At 40.0% G+C, this 18,056-nt stretch overlaps 1 protein-coding gene across 2 annotated transcripts in view; it reads left to right on the top strand.

Moving 5' to 3' along the window:
• The window catches only part of PLCB1 (phospholipase C beta 1), a 547,711-nt gene that overhangs the window by 354,230 nt on the left and 175,425 nt on the right, over positions 1-18,056 (top strand). For both annotated transcript variants that reach the window (XM_042445107.1, XM_042445106.1), the window contains 3 exons: positions 77-156; positions 5,405-5,458; positions 6,774-6,849. In XM_042445107.1, the coding sequence (XP_042301041.1) occupies positions 77-156; positions 5,405-5,458; positions 6,774-6,849 (210 nt within the window). The remainder of the gene's footprint in view (positions 1-76; positions 157-5,404; positions 5,459-6,773; positions 6,850-18,056) is intronic.

The raw sequence follows: 18,056 nt of genomic DNA, 5'->3' as shown, positions 1-18,056 counted from the left end.
ACTGAAGTCCTGAAGGGTTATGCCTCTGGCCTGTACTTGGCTGAACATAAACAACAGTTCCTTTCTTCCCATTTAGGAATGGTCAGAGGAAATCTTCAGTCTGGCAACAAACCTGCTGGCACAGAACATGTCAAGAGATGCTTTTCTGGAAAAAGCGTAAGTTACAAAGCACTTATGGCTGAGGATGTTACTTCTGTTTGTTGTGTATCAGCTTCCTTTGTCTTGGTTATAGTAATTGTCCCTGATTATTTATATAGTGATGAACTGCCACTTCTGTAAACATACTTTTTCCTCTTTCCCACTGGCTTCCTCCCAATCAAGATAGCCTCTGTGGATTGTTCCTAAGAAGTTCAGTCATGATGGCTCGTATATGCATAGTGTGTATTCTTGCTGACATACCTACAGTATAATATCTATCATGGCATCTTATTCTGTGAATGGCTACACAAGGGAATCATGATCAGGAGGCAAGAAATTCTGCTTTTAAATGAGGGGATTGTGGCCCTCCAGATGTTACATAGCTACAGTTCCCAGCCAGTTGCAGTCTAAAATAAGTTGTTCATTGTTGGAGATAGAACCTGAGAATGCACTATTAAAGATCTAAACTAGACAGCTTCATCAGATCCAGAAAGAGAAAACTAGCCAGTGCTGCTGTTTTGAGCAAGTATAGTATGAGATCATTGACTTGGACCCAGGTCCATTTCACACTACAGAATTATAGCACCAGGATTCTGCTGTGGCTGTGGTTCTGCTCTGTGGAATCCTGGGATTGGCAATTTGGGCAAAAAAGAGCACTTTTTAGCTTTCTCACAGGTCCACCATATATGGTAAAATATGTGAAGAAGGGACTTCTTATTCACATTTCCAACACACATGTGAAGCCCCTTTATACATTTTAGACAATTTTTCTGTTGTCATATACCAATGGTACCTCATTTTATTGAATTATCTTTAAGGTCAAAACATAATGTAAAATTCCCATTCATCTGTCTGAATAGTACAACCAAAATATTTCACCCATTTCATCATACAGGCTTTCATTTGATTCCTCCATTTCCAACTTTAACAGAAGTTTGTAGATTTTACCAGTCACATGCTTATAATCTGTACACAGTTGTACTTTCTGATTTATTTTGTTCAAGTTCATAACCATGGCAGTTCAAAATGAACTATAGCACTATAATTCTGTAGTGTGAATGGGCCTTCAGTCTCTCATTTTGTGCCTCCTGAAGTTCACCAACCATCTTCCAGGGAATCCCATGCAGAGTGCATGGCAATTCAAAAATAGACATTGCTACTATATGAATGACTGTACCCTGTTCTCGAGGGCATGGTGGGAATTGTAGAGCCCTCCATATGGAAGTTCCATCAACCTTAGCCAGCACACTCAATGGAGAGGAATGCTGGGAGTTGCTGTCCAGCAGCATCTTGAGGGCTTCATGGACGCAGTACAGACCACCCTTCTGTGCCGTGCTGGCACTGATTCTAGGGTTAGGGCCTGTGTACCAACCACACGGTCCCTAACCCTAGCATGGCACAGCAGCGTAACAATGGCGGCGGCCCGTGTACATGGGTGCTGCCATTTAGATGTAAGTGCTGCACGGTGTCTACACGGGACCATGCTTTGATTACATCATGAGTGCGCCATTGCGGGTTCTTTTTCTGGGTTCTTTTTCCTCCAGAGGGAAGCCGCACAGTTTGGCGGCTGTGGCTTCCCTCCGGAGGGAATTAGGCCACCAGCAGGATGCCCTTTTTGGGCAGTCTGTACCACGCCATGGCTTCCAACACTGCTCTAGGCAAATACATTTTCACATGACCGAGCTAGTTAACAGTTATACACATGGTAGTCTCAAAGAACTATCTCAGGCCTAGTGTACATGGCTATTTTACCCCAAGTCCCCCCTCCCAGCTCACTGTATTCTGCTTGCACAACACAGGGCCAAAAACTCAAATCAGGTTTTCACTGTCTTCATGATGCTGGCATGTGATTTGGGGCTTCCTCCTCCTAACGAACATTTTAAAACACACCTTTTGCTGTGGGTTTTAGGGCAGGTTTTCAATAATAATGGGTTGCTGCCTTTTCTCACAGTTCTCATTTATCTCCTGGTGCTGCCGCTATGGGCGCAAGTTGCTCTGAGATCAAAACAAGGTACCCAGCATCAAGAGTATGGATGAGCACCCCATGTTGACCTCAGCATCAGCTCCAGGTGATGAAGGGACCACATGGGAAGGCAGCTGTGCATCATCAGGGGGGAAGAGAGCCTAAAAAAGAGGTCAAATATGGGGGGATTTGGGGGCCAGAATACTCAAGGAATAGCCTAGAGTATTCTGCCCAGTGTTGATGAATCCTTAATCTTCCTGCTGTGTGTTTGGAAATCATTCCCAAGATCTTGGCACTGTTGCTTAACATTACAGACAGCAAGTCTCAAAGGTATCTCCATCATTGTCACTGTGCTATCTATTATTAGTCAAACAATAAAGTGAGACAGGGTTTCCACTTCCCCTTCTTCTTCATCACTTGTGACTTATACTCTCTAGAGAAAAATCTGTTGTTTGTAGGCAAAGCGTGTTGATTCAGAGTTCTTTGGGACAGAAGTACAGAGGGTGTTGATGAGAATATCCTGAATCAAAAATAGTAGGTACTTTCCCCCTCCTTCACATTTAAAGAGGAAACACCTATCTATATCCATATTTACTTAACAGATGATTAATGATCAAGGTAGACTGAATTGTACTGAAAACATTATATGGAAATATGTATAGTAGGGCCCTGATGTGAAAGAGAAGTAGCTTCTGGACAAATAATTTAGTGCAGAGACTAAACGTGTGTATGTGTGTCAGTCCTTGCTGAACCTTTGTTCTGCCCACCATTTTTCTGTACCAAGAGTATGTAGCCTTTCATCCTCCAGATGTTTTGGGCTATAACAACTCCCTTCAGCTCCACCCAGCATGACTAATGGCAAGAATTTGTGACATTGGAGCATGGATTTCTAGAATATTACTCATTCCTCCTTTCCACCAAACCCTGCTAAGAACCAGCACCACCTTACAGCTCTCTAAATGATTCTTTCCCACAGTCCTGATAGATCCTTTGAGAAAAAAATCCACTGGGCATGGGTAATAGTTACAAAAATCATCCTGGCCAAATGAAGAATGAAGAGAGCTGGTATTTAGGTTTACAAAGCTGCCTGATGTTTTGATTGGATTAGTCACAAAGCTCTCTGCCAAGAGAACTGCAAATGTAAGTTTTCCATGTGACTTTCTGTTTCTCTTGTTTTCCTTGGCCAAGGATCCAATGTCCACAGCCTATTTCTCCACTGTAGGCAGCAGTGGCATGGTGTGAGTTGGTAGATTCACCCTGGACTTTACTTTGCACTTTAAAGAGACTATCCAAGCTTCCCAACCCATGAGGGGGATAATGCTCCACTATCACCTACAAAATGCCTACCACCACTGTTAGGAAGGCACTATAACAGAGGAATTGTTCCAGCTGAATCATTAGAATTGGGAATAGTGTCGAATTTAAAATATATTGCAGATTCTCTGCAAATATTCTAATCCGTTTTACACCTATGGTTTATTGACTACCTCTTTCCTTGCTTCTAAGCTAGCTTCTTAATGCAGCAGCAGGACTATTGAAAACATATTTCTGCATTTCACATACTCCCAAAAGTTTCCCCAAATGAAGACAGTTTGGGGCATAACATAAAACAGGGGTTGGGAGTGGTGCAGAATGTGGGCCATAGGCAGACAAAAAAGTGCTGTGTCTCCTTCCCATTATGTTTTGCTGAGGGGAAAAACATAAATTTTTGGCCAAAAATTATTATCCAGGGCCAGTTTGGGCTTTAAAGGATGCTTTGAAGGAGCACACCAGAACCACCACAACAACAAAGCTGAAATTCAAATTTTAAAAATGCCACCCAAAGTGATTAGGACTAAGAAGACTCCAGTTCCACTTTCAGTGGTGCATTGTAGCCTACTGAGATCTCAGAAAAGGCCAAAATGGTCCTCTGCACCCTGGAAACATTGGCAGAAGCACAAAGGCCAAATAAGGCACCTCCCAGCCATTGTGGGGTAGGTGTTCAGATGACACATGCCCCCAAAGTGGCCAGAAGCCACTCCAGTGCTACAATCCGGTCCTTTGGACTGGATCAAAAAGGAGCAGATATAATCCAGCTCCTGGCAGCGCAGGTTTGGGAAGCTGTGTGGTTGGCATGGTCCCAGCCCAATTGTGGCTGAAATGGACTCCAGCTATTTTTTACTGGCTGTGTGCTTCAGCCCATATTCACCCCCAACATAAAGTGCCAAACATGGTATATAGATTCTCCACAGCCTAAATATTCTAATTACTGACTACCCAATCTAATCCATAGCCCTTTGATCTTGGGACTTAGAGAGTGCATTAATACTAGATTATGCTTCATAGCCTTCCCTAGAGTGTTTGAACCTCCACTATAGATTAGCTACCATTTATCATTTTTATTTTGTCGGGGATAGCAAACTTGTGACGCTCCAGATGTTACTGAGCATGGCCCATAGTGGAGGTGGATGGGAGTGACAGTCCAAAAACTAGAGGGCCACAGGTTGCCCATCCCTTGATTATGTAGAAGCCATTTACAGGGGACAGCTGGTGTGTAAAAGATCTAAAGCCACTGTAGCTGGTCATGTCAGTCCACGGTGATAGTGTGTACAAGTGTCTTGCATTTCAGGAACCATGTCTTGTACTTTGACCTTTCCTATCAATCCTGTCAGCAGCACCCTTTAGATGTCCTCTGAGCTGTGTGGGAATTGCTTATCATCAACAATCAGGTCATGAGGGCAGGAGCTGATTCTGTGAAACTTTCCCACAGAATCGGCACATAACTGGTAGTCCCAGTCCCATGGGAAAGACTCAGGTGATTGGCCTCTGCCAGCATAGCTGGGTTGTCTAAACATTCTCCCAGCTACACAGGGAAATGGATCCCATTCAGCTAAGAGAAAGTTTAACAGGCAGCACTGATACTGTTGACTCACCACAGCATATATTTACCCCAGACAGCTCGGATGGGTCCTTACAGTATGTGTACTCTCACCCCATTGCAATGCACATTATGTATAATTTAAAGACCGTTGTTAAAGAAATGCATCTTGGCAAAGTACCATCTTCAGTGCCCCTCCCCAAGGGGGTTTGTGATCTCTCAAAATCTGCTCTTGGGGATGTCATTACAAGTAAAGATAACTTGCTTGAGGTTTCAAGATATTAAGCTTTTCTTGGGAAATGGTGATGCTTGAGAGGTTATAATTTTCTTCTTCACAAGAACAAAGTTCAGGGGTTTTTTTAATGGTCAACACTGTGGGAAAGAAAACAAGCTCTAGTATTGTGGTTGCAATGATTTTTTGATTGATGTGTTTTTCTTTTCTTTAGATACACAAAACTTAAATTGCAAGTGACTACAGAGGGACGTATCCCTTTGAAAAAGTAAGTTGTCTTCCATTGTAGTGTTTGGTGTTTTTTAAAAAGAAATTCATGCCATTGTATTTTACAATCTAGTGTTATGTTGTTCTCCAATTGGAGACTATTCATTTTACATTGAGCCTAATTCTCTCCACAGTGGTCCAGCCGTGTGTGTGCTACACCATTTCATGGGCAGATTCTTATGAGTGAATGTACCTCAGTAAAAGAAATACACACACATGGAAAAGTAGCATGTCAGGGAGATGTTGAGATCCCCCAATAGGCCTAGGATGACCAACTTGGCCAGAACTAAGTATGGACCATCCCAGGCTTCACTTCCCAAACTAGAATATGATTACTTTCCATTCTCACCTTTTTGTGTGATGCAGGGTCCCATCAACAAAAATGCACACATTGGGGGAAACTATGATGAAGAAGTAAATATAGTACGTAAATTGGGTACAAAATTGAACACTTTCAAAATATGGATGTATTATTGAACATGAATTTTTGCAGGGATCTCTCTTATTGTGTGCAATTTTGTTTACAGTAGGAGAAATATAGACAATAATGCATGTGTGTTTTCACATGAAATTTTAACTAATAGATAGATGGTACAGGAATGGGGTAAAACAAACATACACTTCACTTAGTTCCAACAGCTGCAGAAACCAAAATAGCCAGCCTCTGTTTTGGCAGTTAAGCATCTGTAAGGCAACAGATTGAAAACTGTTCAGAGGGCAACATGAATCCTACCAGAATGTAGGCATTTCTTCATGTTTGGTGTATGCATATCTAAAAATGTAAAGTGAGGACATGAATGACATAAGGGTAACTAACAACATACGCATCCTAGAGAGTCAAATCAGATAGCTTAAATTGGGTGTGGCTCCTTGTCAAATATGTATGGGGTGACAGAATTGGTTTCTTGCCAAGTAACACATGAATTGTCCTAAAAGTATTTGCCAGGAAAGAAGACTGAGGAATTAAACATGATATCAGATACTAAAGACATATACCATAGAGATCAGGGCTTGGAAAAGTTACCCCTTTGGATTACGAAACCCATAATTCACTAGCAAGCATGATCAGTGTATTCTGGGAGCTGTAGGTTAAAAGAAAATGATATGTTCATGTTCTCCAGATAATATGTTGAGAAATGCCTGACCAAGTGGACAGATTCATATGGGAGAAGACAGACCTTCAGATACTCAGAAAGACCATTCTGAACTTTATAAATCAGTTAAACAGTTGGATCCTCCCAAAGACACACACTAACAGACCAAGTGCCAAATATAGATAGATCTTTATTACTTTTGTTTCTTTTTTCACTTTGCAGCATTTATCGTTTGTTCTCCTCAGACAGAAAGCGTGTTGAGACTGCATTGGAAGCTTGTAATCTTCCCTCTTCCAGGGTAAGCAATGAAACACATTTTCCCTACTCCTGATATGAAATGTTGCCTTACACATTATGGTCACTATTGTTTACTTTGCAAATGTTGACAAGCATATATTTGGCTGTGTCCTTGTATGTAATGGGCATGCAAACACTCAAGTGTGACTAAGATTTGGTAGATTTTGCTGTGCCTCTGCACAACAGACTCATGTGTGTATTGGCTGCCATTTCAATGAGCAGCTGCAGCATATGGAAATGGAAATATATGAACAGGAAAGTAGGTAGTCACTATGTTCAGTAACTTTAAGCATCATGTCATAGTAATGGCTGATGGCCTCCATTAGTGCAGTTTGACACAACTTTAAACATCATGGCTCCATCCTGTGAGATCCTAGGATTTGTAGTTTGTTGTGGCACTAGAGCTCTCTGACAGACAAATAATTCACATAATTACAAATCCCAGAATTCCATAACATTGAGCCATGGCAGTTAAAGTGGTGTAAAACGACATTCATTCTGCAGTGCAGATGCAGCCCATGTCATTGGGTAAATGAATCTGCTCTGGGGTTTAAATCTGAACTTCAAAGAAGCTATCCAAAATGTTGGACCTGTTTGGGGAATAGGGTTCAACGTTTAGTTCAGATTAAATCCCAGAGTAGACGTACTGCTTCAAGATAGTAATGCTTCCTTTTTCTGAACTCTCCCAAAGCAGCAGAAAATACTTTTTAATTATTTAATTAATTTATTTCATTTGTATGTGGCATTTCACCAAAAGTAGGATCCAAGGTGTCTCCCAGAAACAGTCACTGCAACACAAGAACAATACAATAATTCTTTTGGCATCTATACGATAGATGTTCTAGCAATGAATTCAAAACTACAAGAAGGAAGAAAGGAAGGAAGGAAGGAAGGAAGGAAGGAAGGAGTCCCTTTGGTTTTCTGTGAAACTTCTTCCAGTGTATGTGTAGGGTTGCAGATTTGAGAAGAGATATCCTGAACCTCAGGAGAAGGTAGAAGCAAAGCCCCTCTGAGAGTAGAAAAAAAGAGGCCTGATTGGAATTAGCCTCCAGTTTTAAATCAGTGCTTTGAAAAGAAAAGCCTGACTTCCTAATGCTAAGGTTTTGGAAGTTTGTATATGCAATACCATTAAAAGAAAGAGAATGTTGATTTCCCCCCCCCTTCACACATTACCATCTTCCCACATTTGTCATGCTTATTTAAAAACAAGCATTAAATCCAAGCAGCGTTCAGGAAAACAAATTGTATCTAGATTAGTGAATATATTTGTGAAAAGAAAAGTGCCTTATTTAAGTCATATGCCAAGGAGAAATTCTGTTTTGTTAATTTGACTAACTTTTCAGCAAAAAAAAATCTTGAATTAATGAAAAATTAGAAGCACTCCTCTTCGGTGGTTCTGTCTATAATTTACTTCAGAATTAACATTTAAATTAGAGAAAATTTCCTTGTTAGCTCAGTCATCATAACATATCTACTATTTACTGGTGGTGGAAGCATAATTATGTAACATTGATTTATAATTTGTAAACATAGGTAGAGTTCTTGAGGAAGGATTTTTGTTTGTTTGTTTAAATTGGTTGTACATTGTTGGTGTACTAGAACTGGTATTAAAGCTACTTGCCCTAAAACAATATATGTGGAGGAGTTGAGTAGGAGAAATATGCAATGCAGTCATTAACACATTCTTTGAGTAGTAGCAAATCTCCAAGTTATTCAGAATCTTTGCAGTTTGTCTATGTAACTGGTTCTCCTTTGACAAGAATCCAGGCAGCCACCAGAAGGTTTCTCAGAGCAGTTGGGTGAGTTAGAATGCATCTACACTGTAGAAATAATGCAGTTTGACACCACTTTACCTGCCATGGCTCCATCATACAGAATCCTAGAATTTGTGTTTTTGTGAAGGATGAGCATGCCTTGCTGGGCAAGGCTAAAGACTTGGTAAAACTGCAAATCCCAGGATTCAATTCAATGGAGATACATGATATAAAGTGGTGCCAAGCTGCATTTTTCTACAGTATTGATGCACCCTAAATATTGGTTAGGTAAATAAAAATCAGTGTTTTGACTGCCACTGTTGCAGGGACCAGATGTTGTGGCATCAAGCTTGGAAGTGTCAGATGTGTTCAGGATAAATGCAGAAGTCACAGTCTCAGTCTCTGAGCCTCAGCCATTGGAAATCATTAATCTGAGCCGTTGCAAGGGTGCTTCCAGGTAGATGGCTCCTAGTACTGTTAGGGAAAAGACACCCTACTGCTATTCACACCTTTCCTTTATGGAATATTTTTGGAAAGAAAAAAGGCAGAAGTGATGGGGAAAACATGGGTAGGTGGAAGATGTTACCATTTTGACTGCTTCCATGAATGAGACAAGGGAATCGCACAATAAAAATTTAACTTCAAAATACCCTACCTAAGAGGTGGAGGGGCATCTGAGTTTTCATTGTGTATATATTACATCAGAGGTAGTAATTAGGTGAGCATGTGGTCCTCCAAATGTTCTTGGCTGCAGTTCCCACAGTACTTACCACTGGCTATGTTGGCTAGGACTGTTGGGAGTTGTGGTCTGTCAACATTTAGAAGGCCACATGATTTCCACCCTATATTGAAAGAACACATTTAGATTTTTATGTGTCAGGCATTAACTAAGTATCACACAGTGATGTGTGGCCAAGTGATATGCTCTTAAAATGCTTTATCTTCTTAATAGGTCTATATGGGTTTGGGGTTTTTTGAAAGAAAAAAGTATAAATTTGACATGTATTAAATTTATACAGTCGGTTCTTCTTATACATGGATTTTTTTATACACGGATTCAAGCATCTATGGTTTGAAAATGTTCCAAAAAATAAAAATTTCAAATATCAAACCTTAATTTTCCATTTTTTTAAATAAGGGACACCATTTTGCTATGTCATTACTGTATATTTAATGGGACTTGAGCATACATGGATTTTGTTATCCACGGGGGATCTTGGAACCAAACCCCAGTGTATAACAAGAGTCCACTGTACAGTACTTAAATGTCACTCTATTCCTTAGAAAAATACATGTTAATAAAGCAACAACTCTTGTGCATCTTCAAGTTGTTTCGAACTTGTGAGGACCCTAACGCAAACCTATCACAGAGTTTTCTGGGTAAGATTTGTTCAGACAGGGATTGCTTTTGCCTTTCCTCTGAGGCTGAGAGCATGTGACTTGCACAAGGTCACCCAGTGGGCTTCCATGTCTAAACAGTGATTTGAACCATGATCACCAGAGTTATAGGCCAGAGCTCAAACCAATACATTGGTTCTCAATAACTGTTTAAGATTTTTTTTATAGCACTTGAATTATGATTTAAACTATTTTAAGCAGCCTATACCCAAGCAGAAACTAAAAGAAATCTGGGTCCCTGTTATCAGCTGGAAAGAGTTATGTAGTAACTGGGGGCAAAGTTAATAAACTGCATAAAGAAAAGATGAGTTGCAACACTGGAATCACCCTCTGGGGAGCACAGACTAATAAATAAGCTACACATAATTGATGGTTAAATTGTGTTCTCACTAAAGAACCCTTTTCAGCTACAAATCTTCTCTAATAGTTTGAAAGAACTGGATGGAGAAGAAGAAAATTAGGGTATTCCATTTTTGTTGTTTACTGAAAGGAATATGGGTATATATAAGCCAAAAGACGTTAGCTACAGAATATCCCTCGTGATACTGGAATTGTAGGTAGCAGTAAATGAACAGTGGACAGTTAACTGAACAGCATGCTCAGAATCTGAAACGGAATACAAGATGAGAAACTCTGAACATTTCATTTTGTTGTATGTATTTAAAAGTATTTCAGTCCTGCCTTTTACAGGCAGCCTCCTCAAGGTGTAGTGCATAATATTGCTTGCATATATATGTATGTATATATATATATATATATATATATATATATATATAAATAAAATGATCAAGTACTAAAATGCAATAGAATAGGATCACAGCAGATTAAAAACTGCAGCAAAGGCACACTGATGAGTTGCAGAAATGCTGTTAACAGGTTGTTGTTCTTTCCATATGCATAAAAGCAACCAAACTAGACACTAAGGAACAAACAAGACTTTATGGGAACTGGATATTCCCAATGAGTAATCTGTTTGCCTCAGATGCTTGCTCCAAATAACCACAGGAGACCAAGTTGGAGGAAAGGCCACAACTTTATTATAGCAAACCATTGGAAGGGCTGGCACAAAGCATGAGGCCAGGATCTGCAATATCAAACAACCCCATGTTTGTCTGATAGCAAAACCTGGTACCCACCAGGCATTAGGATGACCTAGGGGCTAATGAACACTGCTTGACCGCAACTCTGCCATGCGTTCACATATTCGCTAAGCCCCTAGTCACCGGGAGGCGTCCTCGCGTTATGGCCCCCGCAATGGCCATACGCCTGCCCTATTCGCCCCCGGGTCCCTACTGACTCCCAAACCAGAGCTCCGTAGCCCTGGTACCACACCGTGCAGATCCTCGCCTATGCTGCCGACACCAAGTTGTGACAAAAAACCCACAAACAAAGCGGTGGATGGGTGGGAGAAGCACTCCAATTGCCTCCTCCCTTCCTGCTTGGCTCTGTCCTGTACGAAGCCAAGCGCTGACTGGGGGCCAGAGCCGGCCGCGTGGCCTTAAATAGGCCCTGGCTCCGCCCCCAGAACACCCGATCCGGGAGACTCATCCTCACCAATGAGCTACCCTGGAGGACCGGAACTCCCGGACCATAGAGCCCGGCCCCTAGAGCGTCGCGGGGCAGAAGCAGGCCACTTCCGCCCCGCGCACCAATAAGGGGCCAGGTCAAGCCCCAGAGGACTCTGGGGCTTGTAGTTCCGCACCACTTCTAGCGGCAAAGCGGCCTGCCTGCCGAACCGGGTGGTCGTTTTTTCCCCTCTGACAGCATTATTTCCTCCTAGATGAATGCTTTACAATCCAGATTTGCAAACAGAGCCCATGTTTATCTCATAATTACTGATCATAAAACAAAGTTAAATGCAAGATACATGGATGAAGAGGAAAAAATAAAGTGCTGTCAAAAACAGATTCCTCTCAACACTTGGGAGGACAACTCTGCAGAATACCAGTTTGACACTAGGTGAATGTATATATGAAGGGGGTGAGTTCTGCAAGTGATTCATTGTCCATGAAAAAAAAATATCCTGCCTCTGATAGCCATCTGCCTCAGATCTGAAGGTGGTGGCATCAAAGGAAACCCCCCAGTTAAGCTTTTAATGGGCATGCATGTAAGTGGAAGAAGAAGCATTCCTTTCGAAATGTCTTACTTAAGCTGCATCCTCACTGCAGAAATAATTCAGTTTGGCACCACTTTAACTGTCATGGATCAATGTTAGGGAATTCTGGGAATTGTAGTTTGTTGTGACACCAGAACTCTCTGAAAGAGAAGGCTAAATGTATCTCAAAACAGTTCCCAGAAATCCTTAACATTGAACCACGGCAGTTAAAGCAGTGTCAAACTGGAGTATTTTTGCAGTGTGGATGCAGCCTCCGTCTCTTGCAACTTTATTTGGCATTCTGCAATATGTCCTCATTCCTCCTCCTCCCAGATAAGGCATCACAGCTCTATTCTGAGCCAAGACCAGCTTCTGAAACTTACTCCTTCAGCAGACCTCCATCATATTTTATCCAGCTAGACAGGTGGATCTAAGTGGTTTCCTGATCACTTTTGGGGATCCCCCAGCCACCGTTCCAGAAATTGGACATCAATGTGGGGAATGACTTTCTTTCAATGAAAAAGTAAAGAAAAAGTAAACCTGACAAAAAACCACCTCCTCCCCACAAATGGGTATCTGGTTCCCTTGGCAACTCTACAATACAACAGAATAAATAATGACAATGATTTCTTCTTTCATACAATTTGCATAGGCTCAGCCGTATTTAGGGAAAGTAAACTTGTATCTGACTTAAAATTACTTTTCTACATTTAATCAATTATATTTAGCATGACATTTTAGTTAATTCCCCCTCTTAGCAAAAAATTTACTTTTGTACATTATCAGCTACTTAGCATTGATTTTCATTTATTTTTGCCTGATGTGTGTATGTGTGTGTGTGTGTTGTTTTTGAACTTCATGATAATTTCTGTATATCTGGATGTGTTTTCACATTTCAGAGTGGATGTATATCAGCAAATGCATATCAGTGAAGGTTTTCTGTCATCAGTGTTTAATGGTTCTGGTGTCCTGTTTGAGTGATCTCCCCTAGGTAAAAAAGAATAAACTCTTAGACTATCCCTGAAGATAACAGATGCCACCAAGAGTAACAGCTGGTGACACACACCCTGTCAAAGGATATTAGTTAGTGCAGAAAAGTTGAATGAAAATGCTTTATTCACAGTAGCCTGTGGACACTATCTGCTCTTCAGAGACAGCGTATTTTTGAATTAGCCTGATTTGTTTACTTGTGTTTTATTATTAAGAAACCCTGAGAATATGATTGGAGGATACACTATATAAATGGCAATAATACATAACTTAAAAGAAGCAGAAACCTGGCCTGAAGATTTTGGAGCAGTTCCACAAAGAGAAAGCAGAGGGATTTGTATCAAGTGGGCAACTCATGACCCTTTGGATATCGTTGGACCAGAAATCCCTATAGGCTTGTTCAGCATATGCATTGGTGAAGGATGAGAGTGGCACTGCAGCAATGCTTAAAATGCTGTAAATCATCTACTGTCAAAATAGCTGTAGCATTTTCTGTGGGTTCTCAGTCCTATCACAGGGAGCATTGTAGTTAGACACTACCAAAGTGAAAATCTTGTCATTTGTAGCCACCTGCCTAAAATCTAAATGTGGCACAATGTGGCACCTTCTCTTAGACAGTGGCACCTTACAACTCAAGTGAATCATGAATTTGCATCCCAGGAAATGATGAAGTGGTGGGTGCCATGTTCCTTTGGGCACTGGCAAAAGTGCCATCTTCCTGGTAGCAGTTTGCATGGGCTTCAGCGAAGGACATGAAACACCAGCAGTAGCTGGTGAGTGGTAACAGAGGAGCCTAGGCAAAGACATCACTCCAGTTGGATAAGGAGTGATAAAATTGTCCCTTCGGGCCCTCTAGCCTCCATTGTCTCAGAGCTTCATCCCGTCTTCCTTGATTTGGACTTGAGGCAGGATATGCAGCAGTATTTTGTTGCAATTTTGGTGGGTGCATTGAGCATCAGAACCAGATCCATAGGGAAAGGGAATGGAAACTGCATGCCCAGCATAAGAAAAAGATGGTCCCTTTATTGCATGTTTACAGACTCATTTGGGGATACGAATCAGCTTCAGGTTTTATAAAATAAAGGTTGTGCTGTAGAGGCATAAATATATTTATTATGTATAAATAAACAGAGAGATATGATATATGTCCAAATCCATCAGTTGAGAGGGAGTCAGTAGTGTGTGTTTATTTTTGTTTAGCAGTTTAGTTTCCTTTATTTTGTTATTGTTGACTGTGTTTCAGATACATTTATAATATTTGTTTGTAACTGTGTTTAAGTTTAATAAAAATGTTTTAACAACAACATTTAAAAAAAATAAAGATGGTCTCAATATGGGAATGGAGGAGTTTGCATAGTAAAATGGCCTTGCTTTGCTCCCAGGTAGCCACACAGTGGCATCTGCCCATGTGAATAACCACTGGGTTAAATATTCCTTCTGTCAGCAACGAATGCTTGGGATGAGGCTGCTACCATTGAAATAGTTGGTTGTTTTTTTAAAGGTTTATTTATGACCATATAATATAATGATTGCACTAGTCATTTGGGTCCAAGGTGATTTTCGTCAGAGCAAAGATGCAGGTCTTTGTATATTTCTCTCTCTCAGGAAAGAATAACTATTTTAACCATGTTTCTCTTTTCTACAAGAAAGTAATCAAAAACTTGGCAGTTTTCAAAAACTATTCTCACTTCACGACTTATTTTGGGTTTTTTAATGCAGAAAATTGTATTTTTGTGCACAAAACATTTCTGCACAGACAACAAATTTCTTACAGTATTTTCTCTGCAGAAACTTTGTTTTCTGTACAGAAATATTATATTTGTGCAGAAAATATTTTCTACATAGAAGTGTTGTTCCCTCCAGATAAAGTGGCTTCCTGCACACAAAATGTATATTTTACATGCATAATAAATCCTGAATGCAAAGTTCCCCCTGATTCTCTTCATGAGGGCTTTCTGAAGCTTGAGAAATGGGGTTGGAGGGAGATATATTTTTGAATATTGTTTCCATCCCTACTTCACATGTCAGCTTATAGTTACATCCTGTAAAGGATAAGGGCACTGTGATCCTCTTACCTCTGGTTGACTTGTTTATGATGGGAGAGCTTCACAGAGTGCTCTGTTGAACTGATAGCAAAATGCCATGGTTTTTATGGCTTTACACCCTTTTCATGCATTGACTGTATTTTTATACATTTTTCAATTCTTCATTCTCCTAAGTCCAAATGTAGAGGGTAAACTGTACAGCTGAGGCACTGCCTTGACAAGGTCAACTCAAGCAGAGTCGAAGTGATCTTATTTCATACCCTGTAGCTATCTCAGCTGCTCAGTTCAGTTCACAAATTATAATTCTGTGTAACAAGTGCACAACATGAAGCAGGCTGCATGGTTACAGTACTTCTGAGGAACTGGTCTGCTGGTCACGCACAGTATCCTTGCATGTGTACACAAATCGTGTTAGAAATCGGTGTTTTGAAACAGGGAAGTAATCTCTACTAGGTGTATTGAACATAGTCACTGTTCCAATACAGGGTGATGCAAATCAGGAAGTCTCCCAATGTGATCCAACAGATGTTTACCTAAGAAACAGATCTCTCTATGCTACAACAATTGTGTGTGTGTGTATGTATGTATGTATGTATGTATGTATCTACCTTCAAGTCACCTGCTGACTTGTAGTGACCCCATGAATTTCTAAAGGTTTTCTTAGGCAAGGAAAACCCAGAGGTGGTTTTGTAAAAAAAAAAAAAATGCTCATCATATATTCTTCATACCTTTTTGAGTCAAAAAAATGTCCATCATTTTTCATGCCTCATGGAAGGTAAAATGCAATTTTTTTTTTCACTGCAGGGAGCAAGGGGCACTTTGAGAGCTACAGATGTGGCTCATGGGACATAGGTTGACTACTTCTGTATTAAATAGACCATTTGGAATATTTTAACAATTCTTATAAAATATTATTTAAGTATTTAAGGAAATATATATATAGTGTAAAAAGGTAAAGGTTTCCCTTTGACAAAGTTTTCAAGTCATATCTGACTGTAGGAGGTGGTGCTCATCTTCATTCCTAACCCAAGGAAGCCAGCATTGTCAAAGATGACACCATGGTCATGTGACCAGCATGACTGCACAGAACACTATTACCTTCCCACCAAAGTGGTACCTATTTATCTATTTGCAATTTTACATGCTTTCGAACTGCTAGGTTGGCAGAAGCTGGGACTAATGATAAGAGTTCACTCCATCCCACAGTGCTTAGGCCTCGAACTGCCGAACTGCTAATCATGTAATTGTAGGAGTCAGCATCTTAATCATTGAGACACTGTGTATAGTGTATGCTGCACTATATTCACCAGCATATAGTGTATGCTGGCTAAAATGGTTTTATTGAGGTATAAATGGCTTTAATTGGTAATTAAATACTTTATTTAGGTGCCAATGAATAGTGGTTATTATCAAACCACCAATATGAACTTCTATGTATTTATTATTATATTTATGTCTTTACTTGATTTACTCCGCATTGAACAAGCTTACATTAAAAGCATAATTAAATCACAAATTAGCTACAATACTTAAATTCACCAATAATAAAATCATGCATGTAAAATTACTAAAATACCATAAGGTACCTTTTAGAGAATACTTTAAATATAAATCAAATAAACTGAGTCAAATCAACTAATATTGGGCTTTTCTCTTAGCAGTTGAAATCAGCTTGTCCTAAAGACTGGCTTTTCAAACTAAGGAATGGTTCCCAGATTAATAGTTTGTGTATTTGTCCGTTAATGTATAAGGAAATCACAAAATTCAGCACCTTCCCATGAAATACACATGAAGACAAAGGGAGATTGCAGGGATTGTTCCACGTGACAGTGTGTAAATAGATTCACTAGGATATATATATATCCTGATATACATATGTATATGAAGCAACCTTTCTAGTCTAAACCAATGCAGGCTTATGCAGAAGCAAATCTCATTAAATATATCAGACCGCAGATTAATATGATGCAGGACAAAACAGATTTAGAAATGAACTCATGTAACATTGAGATGCAGGAATGCATGATGAAGGTTCATGCATGTCATTTGATTTGGCGTGATACTAAGCAGTACTGCCTTCTGAGTAGCTATAGCATAAAGTTTATGCATTCTGGTTGCACACTGCAGAAGTAATCCAGTTTGAGACAGCTTTAATTACCCTGGCTCAGTGCTAGGGAATGCTGGGAACTGTAATTTTGTGAGACATTTCGTCTTCTCTGTCAGAGGGCTTTGGTGGCACAGTAAACTACAATTCCCAGGATTCCTTAACACTGAGCCAGGGCAGTTCAAGTAGTTTCATATGAGATTATTTTGGCAGTGTGTTTTGGACATTTGTCCCAGATAAGACACATTGAAAATAATATGAACAGAGGAGCAAATAGGCTGGTCCATCTACCCCTATTATGGTACCTTTAGCCATTTTAAGGAATAGACTGATTTGTTTCTTAAATGGCATGTCATTCTCACCTGTCAGGACAGTAAGGTTGAGGTTAGGAGAAAGAGGATAAAGAGTTCTAGTTTAGGACTGGTGGTCAGAATTAAATTTAGACCCCTCAAATATATATATAGAAATCTTCGAGAAGTTACTTGTTGTTGTTGTTGTTTTGGATCCTCTTGACAAATTTGAAGCCAACTTGTTATCTTAGCAACATAAAATGTTTCATATATAATTATTTTGCTCATAAAATTATAGTGTGGGATAATTGAAACTATAGCGTATTCAGAGAATAATTACAAATGCACTAACTAAATTGAATTCTAAATGGTTTTAATTTCACTAAAAACGGAGCTGCAAGCTGTTCAGGTCTGTGTACATGTGTGTGTGTGTGTGTGTGTGTGTGTGTGTGTGTGTGTGTGTGTGTGTGTGATTTCCATCTTTCGCTAAGCATACATGTACACAGCAAACAAACAGATAAAGATAGTTTGG

This window comes from Sceloporus undulatus, chromosome 1, assembly GCF_019175285.1.
Source record: "Sceloporus undulatus isolate JIND9_A2432 ecotype Alabama chromosome 1, SceUnd_v1.1, whole genome shotgun sequence".
NCBI classification, from domain to species: domain Eukaryota; kingdom Metazoa; phylum Chordata; class Lepidosauria; order Squamata; family Phrynosomatidae; genus Sceloporus; species Sceloporus undulatus.
The sequence above is the reverse complement of the archived record's forward strand: the minus strand, read 5'-3'. Positions and strand labels throughout refer to the sequence as shown.